We start from the raw sequence: 19568 nt of genomic DNA, 5'->3' as shown, positions 1-19568 counted from the left end.
AAATACAATACACAATGCGGACTGTTTTCTCACAACAGAATTTATTGATTTTAGCCTGCTGTCCTGAAATTTATCCAAGGAAACAGATCTTGAGAGTTGGGACAGTGTTCTCACTGTAGTAATTAAAATATATATATATCATTCTAGGTACATGATGCAGTATCAGTGTTCATATTCCATCCAGAATTAAAGTAAAATCTATGGTGCTGAGTTCATGAACCTTTTCAGACTCGGCCTGGAGTGCCATCCGCTTTCCTTTGCAAACTTGTACACACTCCCAAAGAGATCAGGGAATAAAGCCATTAGGTTGATGTTCGCTGCATCCTCTGAGCTAATAAAAACATCAAGAAAACCGAGTGTGACAAACAACATCACTAAATTAAAGTGTAAATGGGGTAGATGATGATGTCCGCTAAATCTCAGCCAGCTTTGTTATGGTCAACGACGTGAGTCTAATTATCCAAACACTACATCATGGATTGGCACCCAAAAAGGAGAAGCGCTTCAGGCTATCCAGTTCAAGCTACGTTCACAAATATCAAAAAGCCAAGTTAACTTTTGCCCTCAAAACATGACCACAAAGGCATATAGCAATGTTCAACCGTAGTGTTGTCGGTTTGCTAGAATTAGATTTTTTTTTAACACATGGTCAGCGCAATGAGAGCGGAAGCGACTTGGCTGGCTGAGATTTTAGCAGAAGTTCTTCATCTCCCCGTATGCACATGCCCCATACTTCACGCTGTGTGTGACTTACTAATGTTCGTGCAGGTTGCGTACAAAACGCAGCAGGCCAAGGGTATTCTCAGGATAAGCTTTCTTCTTTTCATCCAGTTTCTGGACGAGCTCAGGGCCAAACTAAAGAAAAAACTCAATCTTTACAGATGTCAAGGGTGTTAACTATATCTATTTCTATCTCTACATGTTCAAGTGAAGACTACTTTTTGTAAAACACCATCATGCACATCAAAACACATCTCTGGTATAAATACGTTTATGATGGATTACATGACATGGATTGTGTAGTTACTTACTTTATTTCTCCATTCAGAAAAGGTTTTCCCCTCTGTGCATTTTTCAATGGCACGAAGCAGCTCCTCGTCAACTTTGCGACAATTCTCTGCCTCTGTCTGATTTCCCAATCTTTTCACATAATCCACTTTCCTGAGAGGATTTTCAGAAATGTGAAATAGATGCCACCAGTAAACAATATAATATTATCATACACGATGCAATTCATTTAAGAGAGCTGAATGTGGAAACCAAAGCGTGTCATGACACGAGATATTTATAAAAAAAGTGTCTTTATTTTCACTTTCACATGGATCAAATGCGTGATATCATCTTACTTTTACATTGGGCTGAAGAGTAACATGGCAGGATTAATGACCTATGAATTTTTTTTCACTCTATCTAAATCTGCCTGTTAACCCACATGAGACTGTACCACTGGAATAGTGACGACAAGACTTTGCTCTTGTTGTTTAATTTACAGTGACTAATTAGACCCGTATGTATTTCTACCTTTCATCATTCCAGAAGAAGGGGTGTGCAAGTGTCTTCTCCACAGTTGGTCTCTTTACTGGATCATCATTGATCATCAACTCCACAAGATCCTTCGCTACATCATCCTCCAGGTGTTCTAGTGTGTATTTTCCCTGCAGAATGTTGTACTCGCAGGCAGCACCTTTGCTGAAAGGATGATGCCCTCTAGAGAGAATGTAGTACACTAACATCCAAGCAACCTTAAAACAGGTCGCAGCGTTAGATGACATTTTGAATTGTCATGCTTTTTCCGACAAACTTGTTTTGAAAGTTTGTTGACTTTTTGACTGACCTGAATGTCAGAACATCTTTTGTAGCCACTGTTGCTTTCTTCATCTATTGCTTCTTTTGCCTTCCAGCATTTAGTTCCAGCGGTGCTTGTTCGTAAAGTGGTTTCACTCGGTTTCAGTCTACGACTTATGCCAAAATCAGCCAGTCTAGCTTTCCCTCTTATGTCTGTGGAAACAGTAAATTAAGTCAGTTATTAAAAACCTTTTTAAACTAAAACTCAGATGTAGTTCCTACCGATCAGAACGTTCTGGGGTTTGATGTCCCGATGAAGTACTTTAGTTTGTTGGCCGTGTAGAACTTGTAGACTGCAGAGCACTTCCCTCACAAGTTCTTTTAAAACACAAGTCCTCTGAGAGCTATCGGCTGGTAAGTGATCTTGGATGAATTCTTCAAGTGTGTACTCACAAAGCTGAAGAATAAGGTATCCAAAGTGGTCATCTTCTGCAAAGTCAATATAGCGCACAATAGAAGGATCATCAAGTTCTGGAAGTCTTAAAAATGTCTCCTCATTCTTGAGATCCTGGTAGTTGGACTTAAGCATTCGTTTCACTGCCACCTCTGTGCCATCATCTCTTAGACCGAGAAAAACTTGTGTTCCATCACTTCCTTTAGCGATCTTAAATTCATCACTAAGTAAAAGAGTAAAGCTTTGTATTCTATAGCTTTTGTTAACATCAATTTTAGAAAGTTTTTGAAAATTTTTGTTCCAGCGACGACTGATCGGATGCCACCGTCTTTCTACTTGTGAATTCTCAACAGGCGGTGCGATGGGCTGCACACTTGAATTCGTCTCCTTGATAGGAGTCATTGGTTCTTGCCGATCTCCTTTCATTGACTCCAACTCTTGCTGTTTCTTCTTCATCTGTTTTCTTGTTGAATAGGAAACTGCGTTTTCCTCACATTGTCTATCCACTGCACTTAAACTTGCTGGATCTTCAAGTGATGTGTTGAGTTTTTGAAGTTTTTCTTTCATGGTTTCATCCAGTGTCATTTCTGCAGTATTTAGTATCCTCTCTGGTATTGAGGACAATCCACACTTTACAACAACTTCTGGAGCAAAGTCATTCACCTGAGCAAACACTCTATAGGTCGAAAGACTAATTTGAATTGAATTAGCTTTTGTAGGAGGCATTAAACTGTTGCATACATTTTCATATACAGAATGACTTATATTTAGTTTTTGCTTTTGGTTTTTTTGCATCATGACATCAAGTACTGTTAGTATAAATTGATTGACTCTGTCTCCCTCTGCATTTCCACAAGGCTGGACACTGTTTGTTAGAATTGGCACAAGGTCATTGAATATTTGAGGAGAAATCCTTTCACTGACACGCAAGACTGCATTTAAGCAATTAAATGCAATTGCTAAATAATGCATCTTAGAAATTCTTGGAAAGCGCTTGATGACGTCCTCAATGTATTTGTCTGAGCTCTTTGTATCTTTTAACCACTTGATGGCACTCTGCTGATATTGTTCTGCACCTGCACCAATAACACTAAAGTACTCCTCAAACAGAAGTGTATGAGTAAAAGGATTCTCTTTAAGGAAATGTGCCTTATAGATGCTGAAAACCTCTGTCTGGTGTTTCTTTGGAACAGCACAAGAGAAAGAGAAAAATATCTGTACTTTCTCCAAATCTTCATTCTGTGAGGAAAGTCGATGAATTATATCATCCATTTTTTTGTCAAGCGCTTGATTTCTTCCTTAGTTACTTTTAGGTGAAGCACCAGCCTCCAGGAGTGCTTTTACAATTTCATCACGGTTGTAATCAACAGCAAACTGCAATGGAGTGAAAATCTGACTATCATGTCCTTCTGTGTTAGCTTTTGCTGCAAGTAATCTTTTCACGATACTCAGTGGAACTCCAGGTGTAAAACCAGCATAGTGTAGTGGAGCATGTCCATTTGTTGAGTGTTTGTTAGGATCAGCAGATTCTTTAATAAGATATGAGCAGATTTCTTCATTCCTGCATATAACTGCTGCTGTTAACAGTGTGACATCATCATTCCAGACTCCAGAAGGGTAAAGCCCATTGATGTCCTTTCCTCTGATACGTTTTTTTAATCTCTGTAACTTGTTGTCTATGATGCATTGTATTAGCGGGTCTGTTTTTCTGGAAACTACTGGAATTGAAACACCTGATAACTGGATCTGGTATGCCATAGTTCTTCAGATATGAATTTCGATCTGTTGAGAGATGATAAAGGTCAATTCCAGCGTTGTGGATGTGACAATTTCAGTCAAAACTTGAGATATAAATTGAATTCTCAATGAATGCATGTTTAGTACCAGCGTATTAAATCATCTATATGTATTTTCCTTAACCCCAGTCTAGACGTAAGAAAAATATCATTGTTTCTATGCATGTGTTGTAAAACTTCTGTCATTTAAAATGGCAAACCAGAATCAACATTCCCCGAACATGTAATAGTTATTTTAAATTTCTTTGTGCCCATTTATAAGGAATGTCGGTCGAAATGTTCCCGATTGAAACATATGAAGAAGAGCCCTTGCGTGGGTATTTAAGCCACCGAATATTTGGTATCTGATTCTGAGTGATCAGTATGGTGAGAACCTGTGGTAAAATCTTTATTTTCTATTATAATGTGAACCTTTGCATGGAAATGGCCAAAACGCATTGTGGACAATTAATGTATCGCTCCCATATTTAGTTGCCTCATCTATGATACACGAAGGAAGGGCTATGACAAAAAAGTATTTAATGCTTTTACATTTGTTTTTGCCTGACGCTTTTATCACGCTACTGACTTTATGACAAAAAAAAGAAAGAGAATCATCACGCCCTACTCAAGAGCTTTATTTGTGAACGTTTGGAGAGAGTAGCCCAGCTGTGTGGCTTCACCTTCCCAAAGTACCCTTTAAAGGCGTAAAAGTCCATCCGGATGAGTGTTAGTCTGTATCGCGAGAGTCCACTACTGCTTTTCAATCGCTCTCGCGGTAATTCGATGTCATAGGTTGATGGGTCTGCGCAGCGCCGCATCGACCGCCACACAAAACTTTGTAAGGAACATAAAAGCATTTTTATGAAACAGTACGTGTTAAAATCTATTTTAAATTAGGAAAATATCAAAAGAACCACAGGTCCTTGTATTTTGAAAGTTTAGCAGAGAACAAAAATATTTAATTCAATATGCCTGCAATAAAACTATTAAATAACTTTATAAAACGATTCCCCCACCTTGTGAATAATTGATATGCTCAATTTTCAAAACATTTTCTTCATGGCTTCATATCCTCTGTTCTCTCTGGCACTTAAGACAATCCTGAAGTAACAAACTCTATTCGATTAATATATGTATTATATATATATATATATATTCTATCGCATAATACTAGAATATCAAACGTGAAATATAACGTCTTCGCGTTGTTTATTCGGAATAGGACAGAGAGTCATGTATGGTGGTCCAGTTGCCCAACATTTTGTGTCTTTTCGGAGCTCGTGTTCCGCCCCTTGGCCTTTACTGACATCAAGTATTCTGTTTCAATATAAACACGTGGTCTACATTTGCCGTTTTTAAATGTTCAATAGAAATGAATGTGACTGATTTAACCTCGATTTTGATAAAACAAACTGAATTAAAGTGAATGTAAAAACAATCAAATAAAAAAAAAACTTTAAACTAAAATTATAGAAAAAAAATGATAGTGAGTAATGTACACAAATTACTGAACTATACAATTTAGAAACAAGATTAGAAACGATAAAAGCAAAACTAAATCAAAGACATTTGGTTATTTAAACAACAGTCAAAAATGTTAATATATCCTTTATTAATAGAAAATAAGAGTTGAAAGTACATGTGAACAATTAAAAGTTTTGATCTGGTCAATAATCATAATGAACCTACAGTAAATAAAGCTGCGTAAATCCTTGCAGTTAGTATTATTACAGTGCTCGTGGCTAAATCAACTAAGGAAAACATTTCTGACTCTCAAATCATGAATTCCAAGTCAAAATCCCTCCAAAGATTATTTACAGTGTTTAAAAACGTCATTGTAAAGTCAGTTTTGTCAAGTCACACAATGAGACTTTAATCATATCCTACATGAAAACATACATGTTGTTTACTACAGGTAGTTGATTCTGGATCAATTTATTTCAGCCAATATATAAGTAAACATCCTCTGGAAAGACAAAAACAAATAAAATGAATGAAGGGAGAAATCGAATCAATTGTAAAAGTCATGGAAGTTGAAGTTAATACACATGGAATAATGATTATTTTAAGTGCACAGAGAGGACAATCAAAACATAATGCGCTGAAATAAATCATTTCCAGTTGCACAAGAAAATAATCCAATCTCTGACAGCAGCATTCATTCGTGAGACGAGCAGAAGGAACTTTCTAGAAGTCACTGAGAGCTGATCTCCAGATAGGCTTAATGGTAACTGCTCACAATTTCGACCGTAGGGGCTTCAAATACTTGTGGAAGGACTCATGTACCTTTAAAAATAAAAATAAGTACGATTATTGTATATTCATGAACTAAGTCTATGTACAGTTTTTAAAACTGTTAATATTACAATTTGTTTTAACTGATGCAACTTTGTTAACTTTTTAGTTATTGTATTAGCGAACCATGAAAAACACTTCTACAGCAATAACAAATGATAGTTCACTTTAATTTTAGCATTGATTTAACATGATGCACAATTAATAACTGTAATGGCATTCATGGAAAAGTTCATCTCAAAATCAAAATTGGGTTATTTTTAACTCACCCACATGACGTTCAACATGTTTTAAGACCTCCCGGCATCTTCGTAGCACAAATAAAAACAATTCCTCATAGACATCATGGTTATAGGTATTGTCGAGGTCCAGAAAAGTACTAAGACATTGTTAAATGGGTCCATCCACTCATAGTGGCTCAATTGCATTGTTTTGAAGCGACAAGAATACTCTATAACAAAATAACGACTTTATTGAATATTTTCTCCTCTGTCATGCCAGTCTATGGTGCGCGTTCACGAGAGCACTTTGGCGCGTTCGCATGGGGTTTGTACGGTCATGTAAAAAGTGTCTTCATCAGTTTCAAACATCTTTTGCGAAGATCAGCGCATATACAGCATGCGTCTGCTTGTAAACAGAGTTGCGCTTCCGGGTTGTCAGTCATAACGGCGGCGTCTGCCCCCACAGAATGCGTCAAAGTGCTGTTGTGAACGTACTCCATAGACTGACAAGCCAGAGATGAATATATTGATTGAAGTCGTTATTTTTTGTTTGTTTTTGGGACATAGATTATTCTCGTCGCTTCAAAAAAATTCAATCGAGCCACTATGAGCGGATGGAGCAATTTAACAATGTCTTAGTACTTTTCTGGACCTTGACAACAACTATAACCATGTCTGTAAGGAGGCCTGTAAATCTCCTGGATCTCACCTATAATAATATAAAATATCTTTATTTGTGTTCCGAAGACGCTGGAAGGTCTTAAAACATGTAAAACCTCATTTGGGTGAGTAAAAAAAAAAACACCATTTTGAGATTAACTTTTCCTTTAACCACCATCACCAAATATGAATAAATGCTGAAAAGCTATATTGCCCATTGTTTATGTTAGCTAATGCATTTTAACACCGACACGCCTCAAAACTGAGCCCTTACCTCTGTATGGTTAAGAGGGGACCTCTTGGCCCACTCAAACATGTGCTCGTAGACATTGCCATCGTATCGACCCAGAACAGAATTGAGCATCTCATCACGGTAGTCAAAGGCATCCACCAGAGCCACTGCATTGGGCCTGATCTCAGAGAGTAGACCCTTTAGTCTCTGAGAGATCTGAGACAGCTGGGGAACACTTAGTATACCGGCCTGAATAAGTTGAAAAACAAGGTCAGTAAAAGGCCTGAACAATTCAAGATAATCAACACAACTGTATGTAAACATGATACAAAGAAAAGAGAACTGAATGTGTCTTATATAACCTGTAGGAAGTCTCCAGAGTTCTGTGCAATTCCGTGAAGGGCATAAAGAAGAGCCAAAGTGCTGATCACAGAGTGAACGGCTGTGTCTCCAATCTCACTCAGTTTAGCAGCAAACAACTTTACCACCACATAATGACAATGAGCCTGTTGAGAGACAATGAAGAATACCAGTCAGACTCAGAACCCATGACTGCAGCTAACACAATGTGCGGTTAGGCTCCGGGCAACCCAAGTTCGATTCCCGGCTCGTGGTACTTTCCTGACCCAACCCCCTTCTCTCCCACTTTGCTTCCTTTCCACTCTCACACTATACTGTACAATTAAAGGCAGAAAGATATCAAATGAATCTTAAAAAAAAAGAACACTTGACTGGCTATTGTCGTTTATTGAAGAATTTGATGTATTATAATGTCATCAATTATTTTTCCTCTGCATTATGTTGTATGAAAAGAAGGCTTACATCAGATGCTCGGACTAGATCGATGGAAGTGTTGTTCCAGGCATCCTCGTTGCTTTTGCCATGCTGTAGCTCCACCTGGATGCCCTTAGCTGCCGTTTCAACTAACCTGTGAACATTTTTCCAAAGTTAAAACCAGTGGTTCGAACACAACATATATAACAGAAGTCCTACAATAGATTTGGTTTTAAAAGAGGCAGCAATGTCCAATTTGTAAAGCAACCTTCGTTTATTGCCAAAGTCAAATGAACCATTTTTTACAATACAGTTATCCAAGCAAACACAGAACGGTCCAAGAACATATTCTGTACAGTATTTGGTTTCTTTCAGGTAATTCCATTGAATAAACAAATATGAACAATTTTAAACCTTCTTTATTATGTTTAATTTTTGCAACTATAAAATGATGTTCCTAAAACGTTACAAAATATTTATTTTGCTAAATAACCTACAGTAACCATAATGTTCCCAGAACCTGTCAGGGAGTTTACTTATTTTTATTAACTTGTTTCAACGTCATATCAGTGCTATGGGCCATTTTTGGCAAATTTATTCACGATAAAATCAAATTTATTTAAATAATCTGAAAGTAGTTTATTGTTCTAAAAATAATCTTATTTTGGGGGTTTCCACAGTGTTCTGGGAACCAAAAACTAACATTATAAACTCAGCAAAAAAAGAAACGTCCCTTTTTCAGAACTGTGTATTTCAACAATAATGTTGTAAAAATCCAAATAACTTTACAGATCTTCAATGTAAAGGGTTTAAACAATGTTTTCCATGCATGTTCAATTAACCATAATCAATTCATTAACATGCACCTGTGGAATGGTCGTTAAGACCTTAACAGCTTACAGAGAGTAGGCATTTAAGGTCACAGTTCTAAAAACGCAGGACACTAAAGAGACTTGTCTACCGACTGTGAAAAACACCCAAAGAAAGATGCCCAGGGTCCCTGCTCTTCAGCGTGAACGTGAATTAGGCATGCTGCAGGGAGGCATGAGGACTGCTGATGTGGCTAGGGCAATAAATTGCCATGTCCGCACTGTGAGACGCCTAAGACAGCGCTACAGGGAGACAGGAAGGACAGCTGATCATCCTCGCAGTGGAAGACCACGTGTAACAACACCTGCACAGGATCGGTACATCCGAATATCACACCTTCGTGACAGGTACAGAATGGCCACAACAACTGCCCGAGTCACACCAGGAACACACAATCTCTCCATCAGTGCTCAGACTGTCCGCAATAGGCTGAGAGAGGCTGGACTGAGGGCTTGTAGGCCTGTTGTAAGGCAGGTTCTTACCAGACATCACCAGCAACAACGCCGTCTATGGGCACAAACCCACCTTCGCTGGACCAGACAGGAGTGGCAAAAAGTGCTTTTCACTGATGAGTCACGGTTTTGTCTCACCAGGGGTGATGGACGGATTCGTGTTTATCGTCGAAGGAATGAGCGTTACACCGAGGCCTGTACCCTGGAGCGGGATCGATTTGGAGGTGGGGGGTCCGTCATGGTCTGGGGCGGTATATCACATCACCATCGGCCAGAGCTTGTTGTCATTGGAGGCAATCTCAATGCCTTGCGGTACAGGGAAGACATCCTCCTCCCTCATGTGGTACCTTTATGCATGCTCATCCGGACATGATCCTCCAGCAGGACAATGCCACTAGCCATACTGCTCGTTCTGTGCGTGAGTTTCTGCATGACAGCAATGTCAGTGTTCTGCCATGGCCAGCGAAGAGCCCGGATCTCAATCCCATTGAGATCCAGGAACTTGCAAGTGCCTTGGTGGAAGAGTGGGGTAACATCTCACAGCAAGAACTGACAAATCTGGTCCAGTCCATGACGAGGAGATGCACTGCAGTACTTCAAGCAGCTGGTGGCCACACCAGATACTGACTGGTACTTTTGAGCCTACCTTCATTCAGGGACACATTATTCTATTTCTGTTAGTCACATGTCTGTGAAACATTTTTAGTTTATGTCTTATGGTGTTGACTCTTTTAGTGTTCATACAAATATTTACACATATTAAGTTTACTGAAAGTAAAAACGGTTGAAAGTCAGAGGACGTTTCTTTTTTTGCTGAGTTTATTTCCATTAGGAAAACCTAGCAAACCAAAAATAAACCTTAAAAAACGAATAAAAAAATTGTGTTTGATGTTTTTGCAACTTATTTGTAGCTCCAAAGCTTTTGTCCCCATTTATCGAAAATGCATGAAAAACTGAACTGATCATAATTCGATAGTTGCCCAAGATGGCGCCGGTGAGCTTTTGTGATGCCAGAGTCGGCAGATTAATTTCCGGCTGTATGACAATGTATGGGAAAAGGAGTATTTTTGGCAGTGTTTTTAGATAAAAAAAAGAATAAAGTAATATATAAGTGATATGACAGATCCTCTTTACATTGCTGAACACTTTGTTGAGCCAGAACACGTTACACGACCGGATACGAGTCTGCGGACTCAGGCCTCGCAAAAGTTCACCACCAACATCTTGTGCAACTAGCGCATTTCTCTTCTGTGAATTTCACAAGATTTAAAGTCATACAAAACGGTACATGTTCAGTTTTTATGAACAATCCCTTTTATAATGACATACTCTGCATATACAACAAATTCTATGAATCGTGGTTTTCGCAAAAAACTTACTTGGCGGCTCTAAGTTTGTAGGCTTCTACAAGACTAGCCAGGTCATTAATATTGACCATGAAGGGACGTGATGACACAGACTGAGCCTGTATCGTGTGCTGAGGTTCATTCAGGTAAGACATGATGCCGTTCAACTGCTGTCCTGCCCGGGCTTGCTTATAACTCTTCACCAAGTACCTTATCAACAGAAATGGAAAACAACTTTAACATTTGCGATTAACTCTATGCTGCTTTCAAACGTATACCTTGAATGCACTGCAAGTCACTTTACTGTAGATTAAAATGACAGTCGAATGCATTAATGTAAAGCATTGGATAAACAGTACACCATTATTAAGAGGAAATGTATACCTGGCTGTCTGCAGCATCATGACAGTATTCTCTCCCTCATAGGTGCAGGTGGGTGTAAAAGTGACGTAAATGTCAGGTAAACTGCTGCAGCGGGAGTAACCGTGACCGCCGCATGCCATGCGACACATTTCAATGCCTGCATTCGCTACCCAGGTTGTAAAAGCCTTCAGACCTGCAGATAACGCATGCAGCTACAAAAACATCAAGAGAAATCATGATATATACAGATAATCGATATGAACATACAACATAGACTTGAGGTGGAGTCGAAATGTACCTCTGGCATCCCACTAAAATCCCCCTCATTAATGTCCCCGGTGATGCGATGGTATATTGTTTTCATGTACTGGCCCACAAAGTGGAAAGCGTATGCAGTGGCGAGAAGAGGAAAGAGTTTATACTGCTGGGTCTGATAGTCCAATATCTGTGGCTCTGGTTCTCTAAGAAGAAAACACAAGGATTTTCCTTAATGCAATTAAAATAAAGCGAAGAAGCAAACATAAGAAAGCATGTATATGTTAGCTCACCCTGGGCGTAGTTCAGACTGATGTCGGACTGAGCTGTAGCGGATGGCGATGGTGCAGGATTTGGAGAGAGCTTGTGCAGACTCCCCAACTATCATCGAGCGAATAAACACCATGGTTCCGTATGTGAGCTTATCACTGGGAGGCTTCACGTATGTCCCGTCTAGCTCAACCTACACAAACACAGATGTTGTGAGGGACAAAATAGAAATTCGTTTTCTTTCATCATTTATTCATGCTCATGTCACATGTTCTGCAGAACACACAAAAAATATATTTTGACAAACGTTGGTAACCAAACAACACTGACCCCCATTGACTTCCAGTGTATGGACCAGACCACTGAGACATTTCTTAAAAAATATATGTTTTGTGTTCCACAGAAGAAAGTCATAAACATGTTTTGAATGTTATGAGGGTGATGACGTTGTTATTTTAGGGTGAAATATTTCTTTATTGACCAAGAATAAATGCAGTGATATTGTCATATCTTAACGTAACGTAACGTCATAAGTAGCACGGTATATTTGTAGCTATAGCCAACAAAACATTGCATGGGTCAATCTTTATTTTAATAATTACATCATTAAGATATTTAGTAATGTTCATGTTCCATGAAGATTTTTAGTAAATTTCTTACTTAATATAAAACGTTATTTTTGTGAGTGTATGCAGTTAAATCGCAAAAAAAAGCTTCAGAAACACGCCTAAAACATCGCTTGCTCCTGCACGCTCGGTGAGCCAATACAGAGCATTTAAACAAACCTGCTTCTTCTTAGCAATGGCCTGTTACAGCATCTCTGATGGACAACTTTAAAGGCGATTTTCCCATTATCTAGATTTTTATTCACCCTCAGATTCCACGTTTTCAAAAAGTTGTATCTCAGCCAATATTGTACTATCCTAACAAACCATACATCAATGGAAAGTTTATTTATTCAGCTTTCAGATGAATCTCAATTTCAAAAAATTGACCTTTCTGACTGGTATAGTGGTCCACTTATACTGTATGAACAAATATTTATAAAACAGCTTTGCTTACGATAGCTAACCTGCTTACGATAGAAAACGATCCCTATGCTCTCAGTTTGCACAACCAAACTTCTACAGATGATCCGGAATGTAGCGGCAAGAGTGGTCTTGAATGAACCGAAGACAGCGCACATCACTCCTCCTTTTAGGAGACCTTGTCTCCCTATAGTTGCTCGCATCAAAGTGTAAGCACTGCTCTTGGGCAACAAGACCACCACTGGACCCCCATATCTTTACTCGCCAATACACAGTTATGTAACCGCCAGATCCCTATGCTCTGCAAACGAACAACGTCTTGTAGTGCCACTCCAAAAAGAGAAAAACCTCTCACCTTCTGTACCTTCTCTGGATCTGTTCCACATTTGTCAAATGATCTGCCCGCTACTACAAGATCAAAATAAATCTAATACCATCTTTATGAATCGGCTGAAACGCATCTCTTCCTTTAACACCTGAACGATTAGTTCTGACTTATATCCATTATACAAAGCTAAAGATTTAAAAGAGATAAGAGACCAGTTTTACTGCGCTTATGCTTGTTGTAGTCCTTATGTTCTTTCAATTGCTTCCATGGTTTACCTCATTTGTAAGTCGCTTTGATAAAGCGTCTGCTAAATGACTAAATGTAAATGTCCACAGATATGATTGTCAATTAAAAATATTAAGTACAACTAATACTACAATAGTAAACATTTGCATCAAGTGGGGAAGATGTGCTCACCTTTGCATACTTCATCAGCATATTCTCACGTGGAATCCTCACATTCTCCAGTTTCAAGTACCCATTGTCCACCTCATCAAAACCAAATTTCGGCCCAATATCACCAACCACCACACCTTATCAAACAACAGATGAATAAACAAGTTTCGCTAAACATATTTCAAATATAATAATTCAATCCTACAACTTCCTACATAAAATAACAATTTACTTAAATAAACAACAGGAGATAACTTGTAGCAGTTAAGACCAGCATCTTTATCACATGACCACATCTTAAACACGCTTATATTTAGTCCTTTGAACCGTTGACTGGAGGGTGTTGTTGTCCAGTTCATCAAGTTTGGCAATTCTGGTAGTGTTTATAAGATAAGATATAAATAGTGCGTCTCACATTTATGTATTTTTTTTCTTTCTGTAAAACGGACAAATAGTGATGCACGGTATGAATAGGAAACTGTGTGTAAATGTGACTGACTGTAAATGTAACTCACTACTGCACTTGAAAAAAGATGAACAGACACACGCAATTCATGACATTTAAAAATGAAATGTATTCAATATATACTTCTATATAATTATGACAGAAGTTTCATTTTTGGGTGGAGTATCCCTTTAAAGTCATGTACAAGCACATATCAACAAAACTAGCTAAACAATACAAACATGCTCTAGTCTACATTTACAGTGAGCACTTAATACGAATTCATGAATGTGATATACACCATATCCTAAAACCACATTTATTTTATATAAAGTATCATTATCAAAAAAATACTAACCCTCTCTCTTTCTCTCAACAGGTGTTGGTCTAGCTTTTGTTGAAACTAGTAACTATGTATTAGAACCTATTATATTAATGCTCCTGTATGACATATCGCTTATTGCTCCCTGATCTCGCTGTAATGACTAATTGTATAGTATTATAAGTAGTACAAAACTAACACTTGTCAAAGCAAAATTATTTTACAATTTTTTATTTCTAAGAAACAGGACTAGCTAAATTTGTTAGCAGATGCCATTTGGTATGATTGGCAATAGATGATGACGGTCCTCGACTTTTTGTACAGTCTATCATCATAGAGACACGCTGAATGTTTTTTACCTGGAAGTGGCATGTGTGTCTTCATGCAGCGAATGGGTGTGATGAAAGCATGTAGACCATAACACTTGCCCTGAGTGTATAGCTGAGCCAGGACCACAGCATGATTGGAAGTTTTACCCACTAGAAACAAAGACAGAATTAAATGATTCTAAAAAACGTTTCTTTGTGTTGGCTTATATTTCACATTAAAGTATGTGTTTGCTTACATCCCCCTGGCCACCATTTAATAGAGGAGATTGTTGGACTGTTCAGAACAAACTCTTGAGTGGCAGGATGATAGGTCGCTGTGGTTTCAAGACCACGGATGTGTGTACCTGGAATGATATTACACAAGCAATGACACACCTAATAAAACCAATGTTGTATTAAAGGATCATTTTTTAGGTTCATACAGAAAATACTATTTTAGTTTATATATCTAGCTAAAGTGTAAAAACACTTACAGGTTGCGTAATGGCATACTTGTTATAACCCTTGTAGGTGTTTGACAGCACACAAAATAGAATACTTTTTATTTTCCAGCACAGCAAATATCGAACACATTTTTTTAAATTGTAAACAGTTTAAGTCTTTGTTTTCTTTTCATAGGGTAGATTAATAAAATGTTGTTCAAAGAGTCTCTTGTATTACACTCAGCAAGAATTCTCTTACAATGCTTATACATCTTATAACACAATACAGACACAGATGGGATTTAGGTTCCGGGCAAGATTCTACTCATTAAGGGTTAGTTCACCCAAAAAATGAAAATTCTTTCATTGTTTATTCCCGCTTACATTATTCCACGTGTGTGTGATTTCTTTCTTCACCAGAACACTAAAGAAGATCTTTTGAAAAATGCTGGCAACCAAACAACATCAGTCCCCATTGACTTCCATTGTATGGACACAAAACCACTGAGACATTTGTCAAAATATCTTTGATATGAAACTACATGTTGGTCAAATACAGGTTTTGACCATCATGAGGGTGAATAAAGGATGAGAGAACTTGTATTTTCGCATAAACTACTTTTCGCAGCTAAAAAGGAAATTATTCACAAATAATACATCAACACAATTTGTTAAAAAAGTCAGTTCTCTACTACTTTAACATGGACTATGTATCTACATACAGGACAACATGACTGATCCAGAACAAAATATGTGCTTGCAAGTAGGATGCCAGATTTGTTACCGTGCCCCAACTCGGTCTGTGCGTAGGTGCCGATAATCTCCAGGTTCCACGCTGGCATGAAGAAAGCATCCAGCTGTTCGGGTGATGATTGGTTCAACAGCGTCGGCAGAAACATACCCAAGTGTAGGTCAAGGGGCTCTGGACGCCCTCGGTGCAAACATCTTTGGAAAGGTGGGGGGCAGGGGTCAAGTGGGGCATTTTAAAGAATAGGGGGTGTGAGTGCAAAGATGGAGGATTTATTTAGATAGCAAAAATTTGGGAAATAGAATAGGAAAAAGGGTGTATGATTAATGATGAACAGGGATGAGATTAAGAATGATGGAAGGAGGATAGTCAGCAAAACCGCAGAAAAAGGCAAAAACAAAAAAGAGAAAAAGTCATGCAAATTAGAATTAGACAGCACATGGAATAACAGTTTGATTAATGCAATATAATAGAAAAATTGTGTTCTTCAAGAGCAAATATATACATTTTAAAATAAGGTACAAACCCGCAAATTTTAAGAAAAGCAGCGGAGCAAAACATTACAAATAAAACACAAGTTGCAACCTCTATAGCAAATCAAACGAAACGCAATAATGTTGCAGACTATTCACCCATGATCCACTCTTGTGTTAAAAAATGTACAAGCCTTAAACATGTTGACAAAATGTCCTCTTAAGTGCTGGGTGCTGAAAAGAGCAATGCAAAATATGGCTGGTCGAACAAAATAATGTTTTCTGAATAAACACAGATATTAAAATATCTTCGAAAAGCACAAGGATATCAGCTGAAAACATTCTTTTTAATCTCTTGCCAAATTTGTATCTCATGCTGAACAGCAAGTGAATGATTATTTTTTAACTCTGGTACTACTGAGCTGTCAACACCTACAAGGGTCATTCTCAATTATGCCCACGTGGGACTCAAAATCCAAACACTTTTAGACTGAATGAAGTCGTTGTTTGGGGTAGGTGAGACTGACCATGGCCCAGCTCTGTCTGAGCATAGGTGCCTAACACACGGAATGACTCAGCTAACGGGATCCACTTTTTGGCTTGTTCAACAGTACCCAGGCTTTTTAAGGTGGGTATAAACATGACATAGTGAACCCCGACAGGGTCTTGGAATGTGCCTCTCGCAACACTGCAGGATGGATAAAACAGGTACAAAGATTAGATAGAATGCATACACACATGGGTTTTTACATTCCACTTAATATTTAGAGGTATTCGAGGTTATTTAATGATGTCAGAATTTTTATTTTTGGGTGAACTGTCCTATTAATGCTCTTTGACACACTTTTAATCTAAGACCTTTGCTCAGATTATCTCTGTAAACACACTGTGTAACCTCCCTTTGCCTGTATTTTATATAGCACAATTCTGGGGTGTACAAAGTCCAGCCGGCTGGTCATGGCATGGGTGTCAAACATAGATTTGTTACCTAACCTTTTAAAAACCAGCTAAGCTTCTGCAAGGTGCCTATTTGTATTAAGGTCATTTGTAATTCTAAATGCTTCTTGAAACTAAAATTAAACTTACATTTTTTGTTAAACTATAAATTTATATATTTGCATATTATATAAACATTTACTTAAAACTAGGAGTTTATTAAAATTCAAATTGATAATGCATCTGAATATTATATAATTTAAAATATCAACTTTTGCAAAAATAAAAACCTGATTTCTGCAGCAATATGGTCACTGTGGAGGAACAGCAGGAAGCAAAAGTACAACATGCAGAACACATCATTCGATTGTTTTTAACAGTAGTATGTGACGTATTCAAATATTTGGACATACGTTACAAAATATATATTTATTTTTATATTAAACACTTTGACTTAGTCTGGATCTTAAATTATTGGTAGTTAGTTTTGTAGACAAATAAACATGTATACACATGCATTAAATTCAATTGTAAGGATACGCTCACGATTCGCTACACAATTCTGAGTTCAAGGTTATTGTAATATCATGATATTTTAAACAAAAGAATACAAAAATGAAACAAATTAAAATAGCATTTAAAAAAGCAGAATTATCTTTTTTGGTTGTTGTTGTTGTTCATATAACTTGGTATAGAATTGAAAACATTTATTTCATTGAACTTTGCAAATTAATTAATACAGAATATGTCTTTCACTGAAAAACTAATTGAATAGAATTTATAAAAATTCTAAATTAATTTAAAATGATTTAAAGAAAAAAAAGGAAAAAATCCATATTAATTGACGCAGGTTACGTGTTGGCAGCTCAACCAATACAATTGTTCAGACATCATATGGTGAAAATTATCCGATATATCGGAATTATCCGATATATTATTATCCGAACTATACCACACACATTTAAACAACTACACACAATGCACACACATTATATCTAAGAATTGTTTTTTTTTACATACCGTTTGTAGCTATAGATCTCATCTGGGTCGGAGATCCCATGCTCTCTAATCTTGACAATCATCTGAGCGCTCTTCTTTAATGCCGCATCATATCTCTCACTTCGGGAAAGAAAGTTTAGGTCTTCATGCTGAAAGTCTGGATCGTTAATAACCAGAGATTCTAGAGGAGAGAACCAACAACAAGCAAACAGACAGAAACGATATGAAACCATTTACACACTGTGACAAATGTCACACAAGAATTACTCCGCGATTCTCATATAATCATAATGAACTGAAATCACAAGTTGTCGGACCTATTTCTCTCCTCCTGCGCGTCTTTTCTGCACTGTCGTCCAGTATATTTGTGAGGATCTCCGGATTAAATGTGGCGTTTTGCCGTTCACGGATAATATCAGGATTCATGGCTGATTCGCAAGAGTCTCCTTCCGACGACAAACTTTCTATCGTGTGTACGTAACTGATATTGTTTAACGTTTCAACTCTGGCCTACTGAGATTGTTACTTCCTGGAAGGTGTGCCGATAACAGACCAATGGTAACGCTGAAAACACGGTGGGCGTGGCTCTACCGTACACATTCGCCGTCTTTATACAAGCCGACGCATCCGCCATTTTGGAACGGTCAAGATTTCCTTTGCTGTTGTCACTCAGTAAATTACATCCGTTTTTCAAAGAAATTTGCGTAATTCAAATAAATAAATGCACATTTAAGTACCATATTGTGGTCATATAGATATTCTCAAAAAAATATCCTGTATGCTTCACATAAAATAAAGGAGTCATTGTACACAGTGGACTGCATTATAGATTATAATTGTAATTTTAATTAAAGTAGCATTTTAAATACATGCATCAATGGTGCTTACAATAAATCTAGGAAACATGAAAATACATTATAAGAAATAAAGACAATAAACTGTGAATATAGCTTTGATACCCCCAAATATTGAATAATTGTAAAGGCCATTGAATTCAAATGCATAATGATCATTTTGCATTTTAGAGCACATTAAAAAATAAAATTGTGGTATAACATAATGTACACAAAATACACAATATTTAATTTCTACCACATACCATTCATGTAGTCACTTACAGAAAACATTTGTGTGCCATTTGTCCCCATGACTTGCTGCAGCGATTATTAATATTTTACAAACAGTCACATATTTGATGGTTTTGTGTATTTGGTTTGTAAATTTGTTTTTTTTTAATATTATGGCAATACAGAGACTTCTGATAGGCTCTCATAAAGCTATTGCTTTTTTTTATATGACACCTGCCATTACATGTATACATTTGGCAAATGCGTTTATCCAAAACGTCTGCTTTGAATAAAAAAAACATCACCCTATAATTATCCTC

At 37.4% G+C, this 19568-nt stretch overlaps 2 protein-coding genes across 4 annotated transcripts; both read right to left on the bottom strand.

The window, feature by feature from the left end:
• Positions 1 to 181: 181 nt before the first annotated feature.
• Positions 182 to 5309, bottom strand: LOC130426645 (serine/threonine-protein kinase/endoribonuclease IRE2-like). Of its 2 annotated transcripts, XM_056753538.1 has the most exons (8): positions 5034 to 5309; positions 4711 to 4851; positions 2068 to 4021; positions 1835 to 1998; positions 1522 to 1742; positions 1032 to 1161; positions 755 to 855; positions 182 to 331 (listed from the first exon to the last, which is right to left on the bottom strand). In XM_056753538.1, exons 3-8 carry the CDS (start codon positions 3509 to 3511, stop codon positions 199 to 201), a joined length of 2193 nt encoding a protein of 730 aa, XP_056609516.1. In that variant the 5' UTR covers positions 3512 to 4021; positions 4711 to 4851; positions 5034 to 5309; the 3' UTR covers positions 182 to 198. The 2 variants fall into 2 exon arrangements, with proteins under 2 accessions (XP_056609516.1, XP_056609508.1); XM_056753530.1 differs by lacking the exon at positions 4711 to 4851.
• Positions 5310 to 5612: 303 nt separating this feature from the next.
• On the bottom strand, positions 5613 to 18715 carry acox1 (acyl-CoA oxidase 1, palmitoyl). Of its 2 annotated transcripts, none has more exons than XM_056743793.1 (14): positions 18499 to 18715; positions 18203 to 18362; positions 16774 to 16934; positions 14840 to 14947; positions 14634 to 14753; positions 13529 to 13644; positions 11779 to 11948; positions 11529 to 11691; positions 11252 to 11442; positions 10901 to 11077; positions 8248 to 8353; positions 7788 to 7931; positions 7468 to 7674; positions 5613 to 6303 (listed from the first exon to the last, which is right to left on the bottom strand). In XM_056743793.1, exons 1-14 carry the CDS (start codon positions 18605 to 18607, stop codon positions 6253 to 6255), a joined length of 1983 nt encoding a protein of 660 aa, XP_056599771.1. In that variant the 5' UTR covers positions 18608 to 18715; the 3' UTR covers positions 5613 to 6252. The 2 variants fall into 2 exon arrangements, with proteins under 2 accessions (XP_056599771.1, XP_056599777.1); XM_056743799.1 differs by lacking the exon at positions 16774 to 16934 and adding an exon at positions 15810 to 15970.
• Between the last annotated feature and the right edge of the window lie 853 nt (positions 18716 to 19568).

Source organism: Triplophysa dalaica, chromosome 1 (genome assembly GCF_015846415.1).
Source record: "Triplophysa dalaica isolate WHDGS20190420 chromosome 1, ASM1584641v1, whole genome shotgun sequence".
In the NCBI taxonomy this organism is placed as follows: Eukaryota; Metazoa; Chordata; class Actinopteri; order Cypriniformes; family Nemacheilidae; genus Triplophysa; species Triplophysa dalaica.
This window is presented reverse-complemented; position numbering and strand designations above follow the sequence as displayed.

What these genes read in the sequence shown, in the direction of transcription:
- LOC130426645 (XM_056753538.1), bottom strand. Translation starts at nt 3,511, where the DNA reads ATGGATGATATAATTCATCGACTTTCCTCACAGAATGAAGATTTGGAG. An exon ending in ACCCCAGAACGTTCTGATCG is followed by an intron (nt 1,999 to 2,067) that starts GTAGGAACTACA and finishes CTGTTTCCACAG; the next exon opens with ACATAAGAGGGAAAGCTAGA. An exon ending in CGCAACCTGCACGAACATTA is followed by an intron (nt 332 to 754) that starts GTAAGTCACACA and finishes TGTTTTTATTAG; the next exon opens with CTCAGAGGATGCAGCGAACA.
- acox1 (XM_056743793.1), bottom strand. Translation starts at nt 18,607, where the DNA reads ATGAATCCTGATATTATCCGTGAACGGCAAAACGCCACATTTAATCCG. An exon ending in GAGATCTATAGCTACAAACG is followed by an intron (nt 16,935 to 18,202) that starts GTATGTAAAAAA and finishes TCCATCCTGCAG; the next exon opens with TGTTGCGAGAGGCACATTCC. An exon ending in ATCTAGTCCGAGCATCTGAT is followed by an intron (nt 7,932 to 8,247) that starts GTAAGCCTTCTT and finishes GTCTCTCAACAG; the next exon opens with GCTCATTGTCATTATGTGGT.